The sequence below is a fragment of the Notothenia rossii genome, assembly GCF_949606895.1.
Source record: "Notothenia rossii genome assembly, chromosome: 9".
NCBI lineage: Eukaryota > Metazoa > Chordata > Actinopteri > Perciformes > Nototheniidae > Notothenia > Notothenia rossii.
In genome coordinates this window covers 19,963,986-19,986,070 of record NC_136907.1, presented here as the reverse complement: position 1 = coordinate 19,986,070, position 22,085 = coordinate 19,963,986, and the positions used below count along the sequence as shown (strand labels likewise).

At 39.9% G+C, this 22,085-nt stretch overlaps 1 protein-coding gene across 2 annotated transcripts in view; it reads left to right on the top strand.

Annotated features, from left to right (window-relative positions):
* The window catches only part of LOC307017925 (uncharacterized protein), a 49,087-nt gene extending 28,201 nt beyond the window's left edge, over nt 1-20,886 (top strand). The window contains exons 1-13 of one of the 2 annotated variants that reach the window (XM_079647876.1): nt 822-950; nt 1,768-1,805; nt 5,023-5,130; nt 9,869-10,073; nt 10,676-10,900; nt 11,563-11,669; nt 12,867-13,014; nt 14,322-14,374; nt 15,640-15,737; nt 15,850-16,033; nt 16,596-16,793; nt 17,142-17,672; nt 18,045-20,886. In XM_079647876.1, the coding sequence (XP_079504002.1) occupies nt 9,896-10,073; nt 10,676-10,900; nt 11,563-11,669; nt 12,867-13,014; nt 14,322-14,374; nt 15,640-15,737; nt 15,850-16,033; nt 16,596-16,793; nt 17,142-17,672; nt 18,045-18,707 (2,385 nt within the window). In that variant the 5' untranslated portion in view covers nt 822-950; nt 1,768-1,805; nt 5,023-5,130; nt 9,869-9,895 and the 3' untranslated portion in view covers nt 18,708-20,886. Of the gene's footprint in view, nt 1-797; nt 951-1,767; nt 1,806-5,022; nt 5,131-9,868; nt 10,074-10,675; nt 10,901-11,562; nt 11,670-12,866; nt 13,015-14,321; nt 14,375-15,639; nt 15,738-15,849; nt 16,034-16,595; nt 16,794-17,141; nt 17,673-18,044 lie in introns of those variants that run through there. The other variant, XM_079647875.1, reaches the window with a different exon arrangement.
* The last annotated feature ends 1,199 nt before the right edge of the window (nt 20,887-22,085 follow it).

Sequence of the window (22,085 nt, the reverse complement as noted above, 5' to 3'; positions counted from 1 at the left end):
ACAGGAAGTTGTCTTTGCTTTGGAAACAACGTGATGGAGATTAACGGAGAAAAGTAATATCTACATATAAAGACGGAGAAAGTAAACGATAACGTTTATGGTTAAGTGTTAGCACCCCCCGAAAAGGCACAAGCTCTTATGTTGATATTGGAGATTTCAATCAATTAAATTTGAAAAAAAAACGGGAACAAAACGAATATCCGAATAACGTAATTGAAACCCGAATAGTACTCCAACGAACGAATATTCGGATATTCGGGTACAGCCCTAATATAGAGAAAAAAACACTTTGAATTTCAGGGGGGGGCGCGGGGCTCCGATGGCGGGGCACAGCGCCCCTTCAAGACAATGGTAGGGGAAACACTGCTCTTTTTACTTTAATCTGGGCAGTACTTTTGCCGTTTTAATGCCGTAAATGTCCCCCGTTGACAGACAAGTAAAGGAATTCTTATTCTGATTTGTAATTTCAATAAATGAAATCCATTAATTAGCTAGCACACAGAACTTCAGCAAGTTTTATCAGCAGTCATGGTCAGAGTCATTTGTTTTGGCGACATTATGGAGGGTTAGATTTGTAAAATCTCGTCTCTAAATTATTTTCTTTTTTTCAGTCTTCTTGAGATTCCACTCGGCTGCAGATGTTGTTTCTGTCTCCAACATTTATGGCAGCAACCTTCTGCTGTGCGATTGTGCTGCAGAGCTTATTAAATGCCAAACTCAAGTTGTGATAATGCCATGGGTGCCTGTAGAGCTGCACAGTTGACTCTTCCTCATCATCATCTGCTCTTCCTCTCCAGTGGTTGGGTGCCCCCTCCTGCCAGCGAGGCAGCTACGCCTTCTACAAGTCGGTGAGCAGCAGACCTCAGCCCGACGGACCGGCACAGGTGTGGAAGCTCGGCGAGTTTTACTTCATCCGATGTGGACCGCAGGATCCCGTGTGCATCGCTGAGGTGAGATCACCTGCTCAAACGTGCCACGATACTAATAAACCCACAAAGAGTTGACTCTGCTGCTCCCCTCAGAGTTTAGGAGGTCTTTCTTAGTCTATTTCAGCCCTTTGTTTTCTGTCTTCTGATCTGCAAACCTTACCTTGATTTGGTTCACTCTCACTGCTGTCATGAGTGATTTTGGCCACTGTACACTTCCTATATCTCCTTTATCTTTACTATGGACTAGCTGTTGAACATAATGGTGCATTTAACAGCTAAAAAGACAGATTGTGTCTTCAGGATTTGGTTGAGACCAAAAACAGAGCTAAAACAGAGTTCAAATCGGACTTTGGCTGGACAAAAACACTTCTTTCCGAAAGGTGAGGTTGCTTTTGCTGTGGTGGTTTTGTGAACAGGCAGCTATTGCTAACACGTTAGCCATTATGTACTTTATCAGGAGAATATTTTTCAGATACGTGGTTTATAGCTTGTTAGTTTTTTGCTGTTTTAAAATAGTGGTTATTAGTCACTTGCGATTGCGGCCCAGAAAACCTGTATGCTTCTTTGATAAATGCTAGTGGATCATTTCATTGAGGAGTCCAACCAGTTATGTTTGGTAGTGTGGTAACCGGACCTTGGCTGATTTTTAAATTGGACAATTAGAGCATTTCGAAAGTTAGCTACTAGTCACAATGTGGAGTAAAGACGTGACTTCAGACTGTCGGCACTTTATAGTTAGAGTACTTTTTCCCCCTCTCTGTAATTATTTTAGAGCTGAAAAGTCGACTATCCAATTAGTCTATTTACCATTTCAGTTTTCTTTTTGTTTTGTTCTTAGCAAAAATGCTAAACATACCTGATTCCAGCCTCTAAAATGTGAGTATTCATTGCTTTATCTTGTTCTGTGTGATCGTAAAGTCTATATTTTAGGTTTAAGACAAAACGGGCAGTATGAAACCGTCATCATTGGCTTGTAGAAATCGTAGTTTTTTCTTACAGTTTTCCAAACATTTACTAATTATTAAGGGGAATAAACAAATCGATAGATTATAAAACATGTCTTAAGATGTACCCCTAGTATTGTTGTTTTATGTCGATGTTGATTTATTTGATTAATTCTATTACTCCATTGAATGATACTCTTATAAGTTGTGGTAAGGAAAGGGCATATTATTATTAAAACAATTGAATTGAAGCGGCAGACACAGAGATACCCTGACTTGAATTCCCAAGCTCCATAAACATTGGATACTACACTTCCAATAATGCATCTTGATAGTTTCTTTAGTTAGATGCTTTTCCGAGAGCAGCAATAAATCACAGCTTGGCGAAATGATTGCCCCGCCCAATTTCCGCTGTATTCAAAGAATAGGCGCCGATCGGAAGAAATTTTTTATGATGTCTTAAGTTGCACGTCAAACAAATATCCAAAGTTGTGATGTTCTTAACTCTTATTTAAAAAAAAGGACAATTAAGAAAAGGACGGAGATCTTCGATATTCTTCATTTTTTCACCTGATAGGCAAAAATCTCAGAATCTGTATTTACTGCCAATCAATTGACAGCGAAGGTTTTTCCCCAAAAAAGAGCGAGGCATGACTTGGAGGGACCTGGGTGAGTTGATGTACAGAGTCATTATTCTAGTGTTTTTCACACGAGTAGTACCACCCATGACGTATTAGTTGATCTTAATGCACATTTTGTTCATGTAACCCACACTATAACAGAACCCTAAATGGGTCACGCTGCTGCTCTCCTGCCTGCTCACACTGCGCTATAGAAGAATAATAGTATGTTTTATTGAGTCTGCATCCCACGGCAAGGCTAAATTTAGTCAATTTAGGTCACAAGCTGTTAATGAGACGGCTTTCAGGTTAGTAGTATTGGATTTTTTTTTAATCAAATGTAAAACATATCTTTTTAATTTGGGTATTTCAGTGGTATTATTGTTGATGTTTGAGTGTTTTGTGATCCAAGTCGCTCCGTTTTGCTTTGATAACTTGTATGTATTTTACTCCTTATTTTGTACACATTTTTATTGATTTCATGTATTCTTATCTTGCTTTGTAAAGCACTTGGGCTGCATCTTGCATGAAAGGTACTTTATAGGAACAGCTATTATTGACAGTGAATGTCTTTGTTTAAATGCCTGAATCAAATGCTTTCAGAAAATAAGAGTAAAAGTTAAAACAAGCACAAAGACCCTTTTTAATAAATGTATTATTTATAATGCTCCTCTCTTATGCAACATATTAGTATTATGAAATAGGACACACGGTGTAAGAAATTGTTTTGTTGAGATCAATCTAAAGGACACAGCTATGTAATGAATCCTAAATATTCAAGTATAAACAATGCAATAATTAAAGAAATATCTTATATTTAATAAAACGTTAGAAGAACGATTTTGATAGAACTACTTTTATGATTCCAGGGGATTTTTATTTCCTAACGCACATTATTTGCATATTTCACAGCTCTTGATTCCCATCTCTTATATTCAAATGATATTTCCCTGAAGATTGGCCTTCAGTTAATGTCAGGGATCACGTTGCTCCCTTTGTATTTCATTATTTTCTGAACTTGTGAGTCATTTATATTAGCATTTATATATTTATTGCCTTATTTATTTGTGTGGATATATTTCATAGCCATATTTATTCCGTATCCACTTATTTATTTATACAATGAATATTGAATGAAATGGTTTTCAGTGTGTTCCTCAAAGCATAAATCCTCTTTCTCTGCTCGTCATAAGATTTAAATATTTTCTCAAATTTGATTGTATTGGAAAGAAAATGCAGTAAACCCCGAACAGTGGAGTGTTTTATCCAAAGTACGAGACTCTGGGTGAGCATGGTTAATGAATAAAACCAAAAAAAACTCAAGAAATCTCATTGTGATTCATCCAAGAAACATGTGACCTCAAAACCTCCACAATCTGTTCCCTTCAGTTCAGATCACACTCGCATAACGTTTTCTTTTTCCTCTCCACCCTTCAGCGTTTTCAGGCTCAATCTGACGTCGTAGATTTTCTGTTTTTGGCCGAATATTTGTCTTTCTGTCGGACACTTCCTGTTTTTCTTTCCTGTTTCCTCATCCCTTATCCTGATTTATACTTAGACCACAACGTTATTTTCCCAAGTTGTCATTAGACCTTCAATATTCAGCCCGAATGAGTATCATATTTCTCTTTTGTCCTTGATCGGATTGTGTTTCATCTTTTATGTTTTTAGCAACGTTAGCTGTGTTGGTTTCTCAGTCTAGAACAAAATAGGCCTTGAAGTGTTTTAAAGGGCAACCAAAAATGAGCTTTGTCCAGAAATGATGATAATAATTGTAGTAATTATAAAAAACAATATTAATTATAATATTAAACCACTTAAGTTCATGCCAAAGCCCATGATTAAATGCATTATGCTAACATGGCTGTAGACTATCATTTTAAATCTGAGAAACTTTGCATATCTCACTCCCTGACATATTGTTCAACGTTACTGACATTGTAATATAGTACGGTACATATAATATTTCCTGGAAATTATTCGTTTGTAGTACTGCCTGAAATGGCATCACAAATATAGTACCCAAACAATCAAACATTTTCATAGTCATGTATTTAGTTATCGGAGAAATAAAACAAATATGTTGTAATGATAGTTTTGGTTTTCTCCACTGTAAATTGCCCATTTTTGGGCAAAATAATAATTTCAGGATGCCACCTTTTTTGTTTAGTTTTAGTGTCATTGCAGAAACACAGGTTTTATGTTGGCGCTTAATCAAGTATCACATAATATCCAAAGTACCTAGCGCCAACATTTGGGTTACTCTTATCTATTAACCCAGCCTGATATGATAAAAAAAATGTGGTCTATCAAGTGTAACTTCTTTTTTTTTTCTGTGTGTAATAATGTACTTTATCAGCTTGAAGGTTCCAGGTTGTCCTCTGTTCACAGAATAACTTTTCAAAGGACTTCAAACACTAAATAAATTACTTTTACTGCTTTTCTGAAAACTCAAGTCATGGATATCAGTCGTCCAAGGTTCCCGGACGTCAGTGTGTAAATGTTGCGGTTGTTCTTCTTCGTGTGCAGGTGACTCTGCTGTGGGAGGACCAGACACGGCGCCACCTGCTGGCCAGCGCCAGACTCTATTTCCTGCCCGAGGACACGCCGAAGGGCCGCACCAGGGAGCATGGAGAGGTGGGTCAAAGGTCACAAGACGTCCTTCTCCTATTTCTTCACGAGAGGATTTTCCCGTCACGTCTCCTTCCTCTTGTTCCTATCATCTGTAGTACTCTGTTTGTAGCTTTATTGTAAACTCCTGATTTTATTTCAATAAAAAATAACGTCTATAACTATTATCACTTCTAATCAACAACACTTGGTTTGTCTCTCATAAACCCCACAAGAACTAAAACATTTAATATAAGGATATGACGATCTGGAAATAGGATCAAATATTCTGTTTGTTACTTATAATTGAAGACTTTAGCTTTCTATTTTTGATTTCAAGACTGCATTTCTAAATTAAGTCATAAATTAATAAAAAAATACATTTACCTTAAAGGCAAGGCATTTACTAAATATATAGTAAATCTCCCTCACACGTGCGACTAAAGATGAACAAAGCGGCAGGTAAAAAGAGTTCCTCCTCGTGGAACTACTTCGAACTTACAAGTCCAAAGGAAGTTAAATGCAAGCTCTGCGAAAAGACGTTGGTCTATCACAGCTCAACCTCAACAATGCGTTCGCATTTGAGTGCGAAGCACGCCAAAGAGGTTACAGAGAGAGACGCTGCAGTGCTGCGCATAGCGCATCTCCAAATAAAGGCAATGGCAGGCACTTTAGAAAATAACCAAAAATAAACCAACATCATGTTGATGTTGGTCTATTTCTCGTTTATTTTGTTTGTATTGTTAAACATGTTCCAGTAAAGAAAACAACAGATTTCCTTTTGTCTGAGTTTTTTTTTCTCTCCCGCGGGGGGGGGGGGGGGGGGGGGGGTCGAATAATCGATTATTATTCGCCAGGGCTGCCGAATAATCAATTTTGATCATGGTCAGTTTCTGGCAACCCTAATATCCACCACAGGATATGACGCACTGGAACAAGATTAAAGGTGATGTAGTTACTGATAATTTAAGACTTTGGCTTTCCATTTTCTTTTTATTTGGTCTGCACCATTTAGATTAGAAACAAATATGTCTCTGTTTAGCTTGTAAGTAAGACTTATTTTAATTTATAATTATACATTAGAATGTTTTTGTTTGGATTTTGTATAAATAATCTGAATCCAACTTTTTTGTCTTACATTTTGTGGAAGTATAAAGTAGCACTATTTGAAGATGCTTTGAATAGTATACATAAAAATAGAATATTACCTAAATTATGAACATTAGGTACTATTCAAAATATGAAGTATGAAAAACAAAAAAGTGATGTCGCTCTGTGGACTCGTAATGAGAGGGAACGTCTCCCCAATATAATCTGGGGAACGCTTTAAGAACATCTATTAATAACCTCGTCACAGGGACACAGCCTCCTTTTTTCACCAAACATCTTCGGCCTCGAACTCAATGTCTTCTTGTTGATCAAAATGTACAAACGGCAACTTCTCTCAGCTCTCTGTGGTCAGATGTGATTGATTTAAATGCTTAATTATTACTGCTATATTCCTCCAAACTACACACACATAAAGATTTCACATGGAGTAAGAAGTATTAAATGTGAATGTGTTTTTGATTAACACAGCTCTGCCGGCTGCAGCTCAGCGTTGAGTGAAAATCCTCCTTTGGGATTGAGACTAATGCATTACCCAAATGTAAATCCTTGATAATGACGTGACTTAAACCAAACTTTCCACATTTTGAACTTAGATATTCCACTGTTGAAGTCTCTATGCTGAGGTTTTGAGTTGCCTGGTAGAAAAATAAGCCTTCTCAAATTGTTTACACAAATAAGTGCTCAGTTTCTTTAAAAAATGGTTTGTTTCTAAAAAAAAAAGCAAGAGCAAAGCTCTAAGAGATTAAAAAGTTTTAACATACAGGAACAAAACCTATAATCTGGAAATTAACATTAGTTGAGACTTTAATTTAATTTTGTGTTGAGCTCATATTACAAAATCAATTTTCCTCCAGGGATGAATAAAGTATTTCTGATTTCGAACAAAGACTGTAGCAGCACTTTTCCATTAGCCACGTTAACTTAAAACTGTATGAATTGTGGGATTGCAACCGCCCAAATTATATGATACACGAACAACAAAAACAGATTTTTATTATGTATTTTGTGTATGCAAACAGTACTGATGTACGTGTTCAGTTGCATGTAAAGCAGGGAGGTGAAATCAGATCAATCGGTCACTCATGACGCACGTTAGTGTAAGATGTGAACTGACACACTAAGAGCCACTGATCAACAAAAGACACGGAGCGTTATGGAAGCCATGGACATTTATTATAAAGACACTGGTGCCTCATCGACGAAATGCCATCACTTGCACGGATAGATACAAATAGTATTGTAACATTAAAAGTCTTAAAAGGTCTTTAGTACGACCACCATTATGGCTTTTACATATTGTTATAACACCCGTGTTATATATTAACACACCCCATGTTACTCCATTATTACAGCTGTATTTGACCCATGTTACACATGGAAATAGCCTGTTGAATGACTGCTTCCCCTCTGATACAAAAACATTTAAGGGTAAATGAAAGAAGCACATTTCCAAAATGGAGTTTTGTCTGAAGAATGAAGAGTTTATCAGGAGAGCAGAACATCTTCCTTCTCAGACATGTTTCGAATGCACCTTGGCCAATAAATTAAAAAAAGCTCCTCCCTTCTAAATGTAGCACTTCAAATGTGTGGCTTATTTAAAACCAATGCAGTAGCACTTAACCTAATTATACTTGCCGTTTCTTGCTGTTTTGATTAGAGGGTGAAAGGGACAGGCCTTGATTTAGAGCTTGAAATAATGTTTATTCATGACTTTAAAAAGCCACTTTATGTAAAAATCTCCTTGGCCCTTTGCGGTGTTAATGAGCTCCCACCTGGCTGCAGCCCAGAGGAGGAGGAGGAGGAGGAGGAGGAGGAGGAGGAGGGTTTTTGGGGGGGTTGGGCCCTGTTTCTCAGCCTGGATGACCGAACAGGATCCCGGCTGACAAACTGGAATGGAGGACACGTCAGCAGCTTGACTTTAGACCACAGAAATAAACGAGCTGCAGTTAATTTGGTTTGTGCTACTGTGTGTAAATAATAAGAATCACAGAGTGAAATAATATACTACTAAATGAGGTCATCAATTAAAAGAAGATATATTTATTAGGCATCAACGACAGACATCTCCTGTTTAATTAGTCTTTCAATCGTTATTATTTTATTTAAATGTATTTGATATTTTTATTAGTGATGTCAACTTATATATTGGTATTTTAATCTTTATTACTATTATTTTTTTATTTGATAGGTTTAAAGTTCATTTTATATATTCAGTTTCTCTTATGTCTTCCTTTATTTTACAGAGAGAATCCATTATTTATTTTAATGTGTTTTTATTATAGCTTTAATCTCCTTGTCTTGAATTGTTATATCATGCTTATTATGCTGCATGTGTACAAACAGACTTTATTGTTTGACCTGAAGTGAATGCCAGCAAATAAGATCTGATGGAGCTGTTTTTAGGACGAGCTTTGAATAGTAGCAGGGCTTTAATGTTGTATTTGGTTGAGGTATAGCCACAGTCATTTCAAAGTTATATCTACTTTGAATAAATAATAAGAATCCCTTTTTAATTTTTTTATTTAGCTCAAGGAAACAAAGTATGCATAGTACATATATTGTCACGGCTGGAGGGCAAGGTACGCAGGACCCACATGCAGAAAGTTGGTTGAAAGCAGGAATCCTTTATTTCCAGAACTAGACCAGGCAAAACATCAAGTCGCTCAGAACAAAAAACCCTTCCTACAACGTCAAGAATCTCACAACGACTGACAGAAAAACCAGAACTTTAATGCACACAAGACTAATCACATAAACAAGACACAGGTGGGAGGGAAGAGGAAACACAGGGGTTGCGGTCCAATAGTCCATTTAGTTTAGGAACCTTCCTAACGGAGTGAAATGACCCGTAAGTCCCTCAGTAGCAGCCATAAGTGCCGTTCGAATTCTCTAGATGTTAGGAAAGGAGGTTTCAAACTTCCTTCCTTATAACCTCCTTTAGCTTAGGAACCACTGGACCTCCATAACCGAAAGGAGAGGAGAAAATGCTGCCCCACAATGCCTTGCGGCCGCAGCATTTGCCATCACACAACATTCGGCCTTTCACGGAAAACAACCAATCGTGACCGAGAAATGATATCATGAACGTTACGGTGCTTATTAAGCATTTTAAAACGTATGTGGCAACTTGCCAAATTGCTTTGTTTCATCAGTATTATAATCAAAAAGAGAAATATGAACGTTAGTTTTTACTGAAATTATCAAATAAAGTCAACATTTCACAGTCTTTACTGAGCTGTGTGGGGATTGTTAAACTTTCAAAAATAAAACAGGAATCATAAAATATATGTTCATCAAACATCATAAACACACACAGCATTGACATCCGGGAAACAGAGGTACATACAGAGTAAAAGATAAAGGTAACATTTCAAGTAAAACATTTATCAGATACACATTTGGTGTCCTAATTATTTTTTTTATTTTTTTAATAGTGATGCGATATTGTTGTAATTCTAAATTATAGGAATAACAGACAAACAACCAAAGGCTAAATTCACCATCTCACTTTTTGAAAAATGCTTCACTGTAAAGGTATTTGTGCTCTCAGCTGTGAAAAAACAACAAATTGAACACTTTTTGATCGGTGCCTGTTTCGAGTAGACACAGAACAGAAGTCAAATGTTTCTACATCAAACTCTTTGTGTGTTTTTAGGATGAGGTTCTGGCGGTGTCCAGGAAGATGGTGGTGCGGGTGGAGGACCTGGTGCAGTGGGGGTGTGCGGAGCCGTCAGGTTGGAGCAGTTATTTGAAAACACCAGCAGCCCGCGGGATTAACGGCCTCCACAAACCTCCACCGAGCAGCGACGAAAATGTCTGTGAGGAGACGACCAGCGTACCTCTGGAAGTCAAAATTGAAGGTAAGAAACACACTGAGACCCCGCCTTGAAGATACTAATCCGATGGTGCAAGGTTACCAATTTCACGATTCAAGTTTAAAAGGTTTTATTGTCAGTTGCACAACAGCTAACTAGCAGATAAGTACTCCATGGTAAAAAAGTAGAAGTGTATTTTTTTTGGGAAAAGTGACCATATTGAATTAAGAGCTAGCTGGTATTGTGCCAATTGTAAATAAACTGAGACAAAAAATATGCTTGAAATTGCAGGAAGGTATATTGCACAATGTTTTATATTTACAGACAGTGTTTTTTCCCATCAGGGGTATTCCTGTCTATATGTGTGGTTATATAATGTTAGGCTCTGGATGAGTTCATTTGAGACATCTTTAAAGCAAGCTTCATGATGGGAACTGAAGGGCAATTGAAAGAACAGGAACAAGTCAAACAAGTCAATAATAAGTGAATGAAAACATTTTTGTCTTGAACATTTAAACTCAGATTAGTAAGTGGAATCATTTGTTATTGATGGAATTAGTTCAAAAGTGGTGGATATTATGCTAAATACATACAGCAGCAACATTTAGAGGAGGCTTGCTTCACATGTTTCCGTCCTCTCCTCTCAGACGACCCTCGACAGGGAATAACAATCCTCAGCTACCCGCAGTACTGCCGCTTCCGCTCCCTGCAGAGCCGCATCCTGGAGGGGGCGAGGGGCCCGGGGCTGCAGGACCCCCACCTGCTGGCCCTGGGAGGCGTTCAGGTGCTGCCCCACATCCGGCTGATGTACTGCAGGGACACCTTCAACCACCCCACGCTGGAAAACAGCGCCGGCTTCTCCTGGCAGTTCAGTGAGTGTTTCAGATAAATAAACATATTTTTTAAAACCTTTTTTAACATGGGAATTATAACGATTGACCAATGTGGAGTTCCCCAGGGCGGATTTCCGTTAGTCATCAAAGATTCAAAGGCTTTATTGTCATAGGCACAGTAGCTACAGTGTAGATATGGCAATGAACATATTAAGTCCCAGGCTCTTCCAACAATGCAGCATAAATATATGTAAGACATAAAACAATTCAACACATTTAAAAAAAAAAAAAAAGTTTTTTTTGTTAATCATATGTCAAATATATCAAGCTTATTTAACCATTTATTAGATGTAAGAAAATCACATTTGTATTTCTGAAGGAAAAGCTTTAAACTGTTTATGTTTCATTAGACATAATGAATGTTTGTACATTTAGGTCAACCACCTTAGTCCTTAACTGAAGGTGAAGTGAAGCCATTAAAAAACGGGCATGTTGCACCTAAAATGTGACTAAAAGCTGATAAAAGATACGTATGATAAAAGAGTACACCTTATGAATTCAATTTGCATGCACCTACAGTACACATACGCAGCTTATCAAGGAACCCCTGCCCTTCTCAATGATTCTTTAGAATAAAATAGCTATTTTTTTCATTCTTTGAGTCCTTACAAGTTGTTTTTAATGTTTTTTTTGTCCTGCAGGTTGTCCATCTCTCAGTCTACGAGGGCGACCTCGCAAGAGGAAAGCCAGAGACGGAAAAGAGTCTCCGACCTCCGGCCAATCAGATTCCTGGATCGAGAGGATGAAGGTTTGTTATCTGTACTAATCTTGCCTGTGCGTGTATTTTTATACATTTTATTTTGGGTTGTTTTCAAAGGGTTTACAGGTGTTTATTTAACAAGTGTGTTTGCCTAATTCAAAAACCTTTAAATCCGTCTGATGACTCACTGACCGGAGCCCTGTAGTGGTCGCTTACACAACATCATCAGTTTAAATACCCAATACCCACCAAAATGTTAATGAAACAGTTTTGATGTACATTATGAGCTTTATATAATTTCTACTTCAATTATTGGTATTTTTCTGTGAAGCGGTTCATCTTTACCCCCAGCATCTCTTTTACCTCATTTACACCAACGGTGTTTCAGGGCCGGTTCGGAGCTGGAGCTTGAAAAGCACCGGGCTTTCGTGTTCACACTGCTGCGGAGCAGCCTCTTAGCTCCGGAATCCGGTTAGTTTCAAGCGCCAAAAAATTGTCCGGCTAGAGCAAAAGCACCGCGTACGTCACGCTTACGTCGAGGCGGGGGCAGGAGCAGGGGGAATCGGAATCGTCGTTGAAGTTGATGATTACGATTGTAAAGCAGTTTTGAATGTAGCATGTAACGACTGTAAAGTTGGTAGTAAAGTCGTCCCATTTCTTCCCTTTCGTTTCGACAGAGCAAAACCAAAACGAGTAGCGCTTCAACACAATCGGCCATTGTTGTTGTTGTCGGTGTGAGCTGTGACGGCCCGTCCACACAGCGGCGTGCGTTGAAGCTTGACGGCAGGCGTGTCTGAAACTCGACCAACAACCAATCACATGAATCTCCCGCCCCTGACACACCAGCAGCGGTTTGATTGGCTAGAGCTTGTACTGGCATATGATTCGATTGGCTGACGCTTCTGCCGAGGCGCCAAAAGTTGAACACTGCTCAACTTTTGCAGCGAGCCACACCAGCAAAGCTCCGCGTCGCTTCCCGCAATGCAGTTCGGCGAAAAGTGACGTCTTTATGAAGCAGGCACGCAAACGGTTACGTCATGACGCAAGCGACGCAAGCGATGACGCAATGACGCAGCACCAGTCGAACTCTGGGCAGTGTGAAAAGAGCCGGAGCTAAACCGAAGAACCGGTTCTGAACCTGAAAAGCTCTAGCACGGAGCTTGAACCGGAGTTGCGTTGGTGTGAATGAGGTATTTGAGTGTTTCTGTTGTAACTGTGGATGTCCCTGTCCCCGTCCCCCCTCAGGAGAACGTGATGGGCAGCGTGGAGGTGGGCTGTGAGGGCAGCTGGCTCCCTCACCCTGAGGAGCAGACGTTCCTGGATCAGCTCTTCGTCCACATGGAGCGCCTCGGCTCACCCGTCCACAAAGTCCCCAACCTCGGCTTCAAGAAGAGTGAGTTTTCTATCTGTATTTCACTATTTCTTTCTTTAATTTCTGTCTCTCCTTTTAGTTTAGACTTTTTAGTGGTACTTATTAAACTTAACAGTAGAGAAACCCAGGGTTTCCCACACTTAGACTTTAGTTGGGCGGGCCGCCCAGTTATATTAATGGCCGCCAAAGTATATTTCGCGACCCATTTAGGTGTAATCTTTATTTATTCGTCCGCGAGCACGACGCCATCTGCGATCAATTAACTATCCCTCCTGTACCTGTTCGCTCTGCTGTCGCGGCCCGCAGTAACTCCGCTGCGAGGCTCCGGCAAACAGTTTATGAGCGTGCTCCACTAGCCCCCCCCTCCGACACATGTGTCTGGATATGCACGGCTGCAGCAATGAACTCATGCTCGACTGGTTTCATTATCACGTGTTCAGGCGTTGTGTCTGATCTCTGCTTTCAATTCTAGTTTACCCACTGCAGAGAATCTTATTAAACGGCAATAACAAATTGTAGTTATAAAACGTATTAATCCTGCTCTTTTTAATTAGTTTATTACCTTAAAATAGCATTATGTATCACAATCAGATCATAACACCACCATTTAATTCTACTAAGAGTTCATACATTAAAATACGTTTTACCTTTTTAGTTCTTTAAACCTCCATATTCTTAATTATCTTGAAAGAAAACCCTGACAATATTACATTTATAATCGCGTTTTGTGTTGTTTTTAGTCAAATTGGATGTACAGCATGCCTCATTTGTTAGGCTTTGCTTCACCATCCATAATTGAGTTAGCGGAGTTGAGTTTTACTTACAAAAAGGTACAAACATTCATTATGCCTAATAATACTAAAACAGCATTTGCTTCTCTTACATTTAACAAATGGTTAACTGAAATTGATATATTTCTTGTCTGGGGAGATGTTGGGATCTTGATTATATTTTGAATTAAGTTTAAAGGCGCTAGATAATATTCTTTAAAGCCTCTGTGTTTGAAGATGTGAATATACGGCAGCTGAAATCATAATGTGGTCCTGCTCTCCGTTTGCCCGCTCTCTGATCGGGTTCCTTATTATTTAAGCGGCAGTGAAACTCTGAAAGTATAAACACAGGGGTCTTTGTTTCATCCACATCTTTAGAGGCAGCAGAAACTAAAATCCTGCACATTTACATTCCTCTGCAGGTTTTATCCCATTTGTTTTGTCAAATGAGATAAAACGTTTTTTCTTTAGAGTTACAACTTATATCAGCTCGGTGTTGTTTATATTTGCATGTCTCATCTGTTTCAGTTTAAACATGTCCGCCCTCTTTCTCCTCAGTTGACCTCTTCAAAATGTACTCTGTGGTCAAGCGGCTTGGAGGCTACAAAAAGGTGAGTCACTTGTAGTCATTTCTGTTTATTAAGATCCTTTAGTCTTAAGTCTAGGAGAATGGTTTGGTATTTTAGTTTTTTTCCAAAATGTTGCATTCAAAGTTTGAAACCACTCTTATGTCTATGTGCTAAAGCAATTCAGCTACCACCAGTAGACTTAGCATATTAGCTTAGCAAGAAGACTTTTTTTACTTTCTTATTTTTTAAACTATTTAAAAAAAAGTTTAAAAAGAGCCAGGCTTGCTGTTTCTCTAAGTTTTCAATCTTAATGCTAAGCTAAGAAAAAAGGGCAGCTAGCTGGAGCATTAAGTCTACAGACATCTAAATGTTAGCCTGAAACAAGTTAGCATGATGTAAAACGATACTGTTAATAACAATGATAGTACTCTGTTGTTATGTACAGTTTAAGCAAGACAAAGATAAAGGGAGATTTATTTTCAGTACAGATAAGTCAATAGTACCTTTGAATTAACTGAGGGATTTAACTGTGTAAAATGAATGAAATAGTAGAGTTTTGCCAGAAACAATCTCAGCTGTTTACAGTAAATGAACACGCAACAAAAGCAGCTTTACGTTAAATGTAAACAGGCCAGTGTGACAGAAACGCGCGGTGAGTTTTCAGCTCAGTGCTGCTCTGTTTCACAACAAAAGGCCCGTTCAACACACCCTCTGGAGACCGAGCCTTGTACTGAACAATACTGTGTTATACAACGTAGTGTTACAACCATAATGACACTCTGTGTGTGAGTGGGGTGGTTGAAACAATTACACACATTATACAATGTGACACCACTCTGGTCATGACACAAGTTTTACTGTTATTATTGTTATTAATATTATTTTGTATGGATTTATTTATTTTGTCTTTATTTATATTTACAAATATTTCTTAATTATTACCATTATTAATTTTTACAACGTTTAGTTTAATTGTCATATTCACCATTTAAGTGTTTTTATTTGTATTCACCGTATTTAGTAGTAGATCTTTTTTTATAATTATTTTTTTATACACACTTTTAAACATAAAAATAAAAGATTCCATCAAAAAGGTATTTCATTCAAGTTCATTTAAAATCTACCTAATCCTAAAATAGCTACAGTCACTCTTGATTCAACCCCTCATTCATAATTAATAACAACACATTTCATATTTTGTTAATACATAATACAAAGTTACCCATATTAAGCATACAAACTTATTTTTCTCTGCATTTTAGGCGTTCAAAGCTGATCATCTTGATGTTTTTGTGTGTGTGTCACAGGTGACAGTGGACCGTCTCTGGAAAATAGTTTATAACGAGCTGGGAGGATGCGCCGGCAGCACCAGCGCTGCGACCTGCACCAGGAGACACTATGAAAGGTCAGAAAAAGAAAAAAACCCTGAAGAAATACAGAATTTAGACTCGAAATGAGAAAATATGATCCTAATTTCAAATACCATGCTCTAAGCTTCCTGTAACTGTGTGTCTCAGGCTGATGCTTCCTTATGAAGAGCACCTCAGAGCAGGAGGAACTGAATTCAAAATCCCAGAGTGCCCCATGCCTCAAAAACCCAGAGCAATCAGAGGAAGAAAACCACTTCAGAGAGGAAGGAAACCAGGACCCAAATCCCAAGAGAAGAAGATGGCGACCGCTGCTGCTGCTTGTGCTCGTACTGTAAGTGACACACCAACATAAACAGTAGTTCACTTACTTTACCTCTGGTTGTTCTACCAAATTTCACATTTTCATTTAGAAATCATCATGTTCTTGCCAGCTTTGGCACTTTACCTCAGGTCAGAACAATATGACATTATGTGTCTCGATATGTAATCAGAGAAATATCTGAATGTACCTTTTAACCCCAGATATTGGAAATCTACTTTGACAGGCAGACATGTCCACAGGTCTTCAGGTGCATTACGTGTTGAAAGATATTTACAATATTGAATATTTGATAATAATATTAACTATTGTTTCAATAAGTACTAGTTAAAGTGTTCTCAGTTCATGCGTTCTGCTGCTTTCATTGTACTGTAAAATGTTGCTCTCCAAAGGTCATCTAACCGTGCTTTATCTTTGCACTTCAGCACTTGTTGCTGCATTGTCTTTTGTCTTGTTTACTCAGCTTTTAATTGTTATGTGTTAATGGCTGTGTAAAGCACTTTGAATTGCCTTTGTGTCTGAAATGTGCTATAAATAAACCAACATTAACCTCTGACTTTGATCTCTCTGACAGATCGTGACCCCGAACGGCACCTTGGTGGTGAAGAGAGGACGAGGTCGGCCGCCCGGCACGCGTAATAAGTCCACGCTGATCGCTCAGGCCAAGATGGTGGCTCAGCAGCAGGCTAGGATCAAATTAGAGGCGGAGTCTCAGCTGCTGAGTCCTCTGCTGCAGGGTGGAGGCGCTCTAACCCTCATCAGCACACACAGGGTAACGCCTCAGCTTTTCAGGAATACTAAATCAGATCTCTTTGAATTTTTCTTTAAATCGGTTTGAATGAGCTTTTGGATGAAATGGTGCATCCAAAGAGAAGAGCAAATATAGTACTATTATAAAAGCTATATTGGTACTTGAGTAACATTGTCTATTCATACTAATACTACATGTTTATTCTTATTTTATTGTATTCTTATTATGTGTACTATATTGGTTTCTGTCTTATGTTGCTGCTACAACACCTGCATTTCCCTACAAGGATCACTAGAGGTCCATCTGATCTCTGATGAAACCTCTCTAAACACTAACCGTGACCTCCCCCCTCTTCCTCCCCCTCTGCAGCCCATCCAGCCGGCCATCCTCGTCAACATGCCCCTCACCCCGGACCTCTCCCCCATGTCGGCCCCCTTCCTCCCCTTCCAGCCCAAACCAAAGGAGCTGAATTCGGACCGGGGGGAGTCAGCCTCCCCCCTCCTCCTCTCCACGCTGCCTCGCCACTTCGTCGGAGGATCTCTGGGCGGTTTCAGCCCCATCAAAGGCGTCTGCCCTCTGGACGTCTTCAGGAACCGCATCAGCATCCAGAGGGGCCCGGAGAGCCCCGCCCTGACGCCTCAGGACCCCCCCGCCCAGCACCATCCCACCGTCTACACACTCCAGCCCAAAAGTGGAAGCCCGGACACGCCAACACACCCCAGCAGGGAGCAGCTCCAGCCTCAGCCCCACCTCAACCCGCTGCACCAGCAACACAACCACTGCTCGGGGTGCGTGGTGGACGAGGCGGCCCCGCAGAGGGGGGTCAGTCGGGACGTCAGGAACCGGCCCCCTCTGCCCCCCCTCCGCGTCCTGCCTCTGAACCTGGACTGCAGCGTTCAGGTGTGCAAGCTACTTTAAGCTAGCTTTAATACATGAGTAATGCATGTGATGTCAGAATCAGAATTCCTCTATTAGTCCCACATCGGGTGAATGTACAATGTTTGGGAAAATAAAAGGCAAGCTATAATAAAGTAGCTAGTATGTTCAATATAGAGGAAGCACACATTAGAGATAAAGAGTAGCAGCATTTAAATAGATAGATCTAGATAAGTATTAAGGTTTGAGATGCTTTGCACAGTAGAATTGCCCCAGAGAAGTGTATATATTGCACATTACTGGCGTGTTGTGCAAGAATCTCTGTTTTATTTAGTTACACAAGACAAACGTGTTTTTTGATACTGGGCTATATAAATAAACGTTTGGTTTGTGCAGGTGTGCCAGCTGATGAGGACTCGTCTGGGCTCGTCTCAGTTCCAGACCTTCACCCGCCGCCTGTCCGAGGCTCTGTCCCAGGACCTGAGCAGCAAGCCCCCCTGCTCACCCATCACGCCGCCCCCCGAGCAGGCGCTGCCTCTCAATCTCAGCAAACGCTTCGTGGTGAAGAGACCGAGCGCCGAGGGACCGGAGTCGAGTCACGGGGACGTCAACGGGAACGCTGATCAACCTCTGTCCAAGAGACTGTGCACGGAGACGGCAGATAACTTCGGTCTGGGGGGGCGATCCATCTCGGGGGGCAGCGGCGGGGAGGGGGAGCAGGAAGTGGAGATGAAGAACCAGGAGGAACCAGCAGATCTCAGCTCGCCCAGCAGGATCAGAGCCTTCCTGCTCAGCCTGCCGCCCTTCCAGGTGAAATTCGAGGAGGATCTGAACGGGACGAGGTTTGGGAAGTTTCTCCCTCCAGGACCTAAGGAAACCCAGAGGTCCGCCACAGAGACAGGAGAGGGAGGCGTGGCGCTAAAAAAGGAGGACGAGGTGTTTGAAATGGAGCGATGTGAAACTGAGAGGAGCAACAAACAGGAGGAGAAGGATCACCTCTCCGCTCCAACAGAGCTAAAGAGAGCCGGGCCCTCAAACACTGACACACACTGTTTTTAGCATTTATTCACTCTGTTGATATTAGCATTTTGTGAGCAGAAAACTGACTGAAATATATGGGAATGTATTGGTTTTGGAAAGTGGAAAGATGTATCCGCCGTGGGGTTTGGAGTTGGTTTTGGACGCCGGGCGCTTCAGTGTGGATCCGGCTCAGGGTAAAGCCTGGAGCAGGGATCTTTCTTTGCTTCATATCTGACAAACATTTGAACTCGCAACTTCTCTTTGTTTCCAATTATGTCTCCTTGTTATTTCCTGTTTTTCGATCATGTCAATAATTGAACTCTGGAAAGATGACACTGAGAATCATGACAATCACAAATCAGTTCCTCTTCCTTTCTCTGTCGGTTTCAAAAGGAAGGAGGAGTGAGACTGTGACTCTTCCACAAACACTGCCATTACTCTCCATAACACTATTAACTCCACTATTCAATGTTATGGTTAAACATTGAATAAGATCCATATAAACTTAAAATATAAATCGATTCTATCTATGGGTGATGCTATGCATCAAGACGTCATAACGAAGCATCTCGAGTGTACTGTAGTTTGGTAGTTTCATTTTTAAATTGTACTCTCCTTCTGTAGAGAGATAGTTATTTTCTGATAAAGTGTCTCGATGTTATCTGGAGCTCCTCGGTCTTCACACTATAGCTCGTTCCGTGAAGCCTTTCTATAGTCCTGCTCGTTAGCTGAAAGTATATCAACTCTTCTTACACTTATGTGCCTTAACGGCCTGCGATCTGTTTCATCGCCGGCTTCAAATACATTCACTTAAAGAGATACCTTGATGTTGCACCTCTGCCGGTTTCCTCTGTTCCTCAGAAGGGCTGGGTATGAAGCACTCATGTGGATATGAGACGTTACAGAGAAATATAAACTGTCAAATAAGCCAAAGTTGTCAAATTTTGAATGTTGTCCTTGCATTAGCAGCCATACATGAATTGGTCTGACTAAAACTTGTTAAAAAAGAAAGTTTAAAGAGAACAAATCTGACATTCAATGCCAGCTCTCATTATACTCTGTGAAGTGTTTCATAATAAACAGTGTTGCGGTTCGATACCCGGCCCTGCTGTTAGTATTGTAAAGACAGCGGCCTCGCGTTGGTGCCGTCATCTCGCTTTCATTACAACCACCTAGGGCTGGGCGATAGAGATTATATCAAATGTCAGGATATCTCTGTCCCAATACCTCCGTCAAATGTGACGACATTGTAAAGTTGTCTATTGTTGTCTTTATAAATAATCAGTAATATGTTGATCTATTGACTGTCGTTAAAAAAAAGAATGAAAATGACATCACTTGACTGTAATTCAGCCTTCAGGAGAAGACATCCCTCATGCCACAACGCGACATCTGAAATCACACACTATATCGCCCGGCCCTCTGTTCAGCAAAGGAGGAGAAAACGATGTGAGATGGAAAATGAACATGTAGCCCAAACATTCAGACTACCTCAGGTTCTTTCTTTTTCATTTCCACCTGCTTTATCCGTTTTAAGGGGGGCCTATCCCATGATGCATTTGGGCAGAATGCAGGGATGGATCCTGGCCCATGAACACAGCCTCAGAGTTTCCCGGTTTCACACATGTAGCACAGAACAGAAGGTGGAAATGACTGTTTTGGTTTGCACGCAGGAGGCCTGATTACACGAGAATGACACCGCGGAATCAGCTCTTAATTTAGTCATAAATAACCGTGTCTCTTGCCGTTTACTTGAGTTTTTCCAGACACTCGCTTTTCCTGTTTCACCAAAGAACATGTTTCGGGTTTCTTAAACTTTTTAAACCTCTTCACTTCCACACCCAGCTTCTTCCTCTTCTTCATCTAAAGTGCCAACACAAACCACCGACTCCATATTGTGACAGAAAACGTTGTGTAGCTGAAAGAAAAATAAAAAAAATGTCAAGGTATCCCTTTTAATCTCAGCCTTTTTCCTTCGGTTTGTTTTCAGCACACCTACTGTACCCATGTGCTTAATTTGTTACTCCATATTTATATTGTCCACCTTTTATTCTCCCCAATGCCAATGTTTTATTACTTTAGGAGTGGAAGCAACTACGACTCCGATTTCCCCGGTGCTCTTTTTTCTTAGTTATGTACCCATATTGTTATTTTTTATTCATAAAGCTGCAAATTATTTTTCTTTTCAACAAGTCATTAAATCTTCTTTATCGACTTGTTCCTGTGTTTGAATGACTTGCTATGAAAATATTAACAGTTTTGTTCTGCTTTATTTGGCTGTTGTTGGCTTGGTTTGAGAGGGATACGAACATCGTGTGAACGGATGCACGAGTAGAGAAATGTAGATCGCTGAAGAAGCACCAAAACACATGTTTCTCCTCCAGAAATCACCAGACCTCCAAAACCTTTCTAGAACATTTCTGATCATGTTTGGAGTTTTTCCAGATATTGTAAGTCATTTCCTTACTACTATACTTTGAGGAAGATCTGTTGTTTCTTAAACTCACAGGTATGCTAATCTTACAACAGGATTCATGTGTATTTGATGTTTTTCTCTGCTTCTTCCTGTCTGTAAACCTTTTGTTTATTAAGGTGCTCCAAGCAGTAAAGGCCTTCAAATGTCTGCGGCTAAAGATACAAGTGTTGTAGCTCCTCTAAGATGACAGGGTAACTAAGTGGTGATTAGACAACATCTTTAATAGACCAGATACTGCACGCTTGTTGCATTTTCCCAGCTATGTCTTGTCATTGAAATGGGTTGAAACGGTGCACTCTTTCAACAGTCTCAGCTAGAAGTCGCTCAGTGTTGCACTTGTACATAAAAGAAAGTGACGTGCAGAGAGCTGGCTTTGAAACTACAGATGGGCCTACTTACAAAGGGAAAAGCTGTTTCTGTCAGAAGTCAGAAATCCCTTCTTTTTTTTTTTTACCAAAGTGAGGACATTAACAGAACTTTACACCCTCCAACTCCCTTAGTAACTGTTGCTAGCCTTTCATTCCAGGACTCTCCCACTATGTGGCTGTTTAACACCCAAACTATCGCTAATATTCTGGTATGTGTAGTTCTTTCTGGCCTTTGATGTTACACCAGCCTTGTAATTGAATTACTATATATTTATATTGAACATGGGCATGCATACAAATGAATTAACCTCAAAAAGAGAAGAGATGCTTTGTGTAAATCATGTTTGCCCTTTTTAAAAGTGCCCTTTAAAAGTTTTCCAGATTGTGCTGGGTTTTTGTTTCAAATGAATCGTTGTAACTTTCAATACAGATAAAATAATACATTTCGAGCTCTCTTTTCAAAATAATGTATATCATCATTACTTCTGTCACTCTGCAAGTGCAACACCAGGGACATCTTTGTGAGAAACTGTCTGAAAGTGCGCTCCATTTCCTCCTTTTCATCGACTTAAT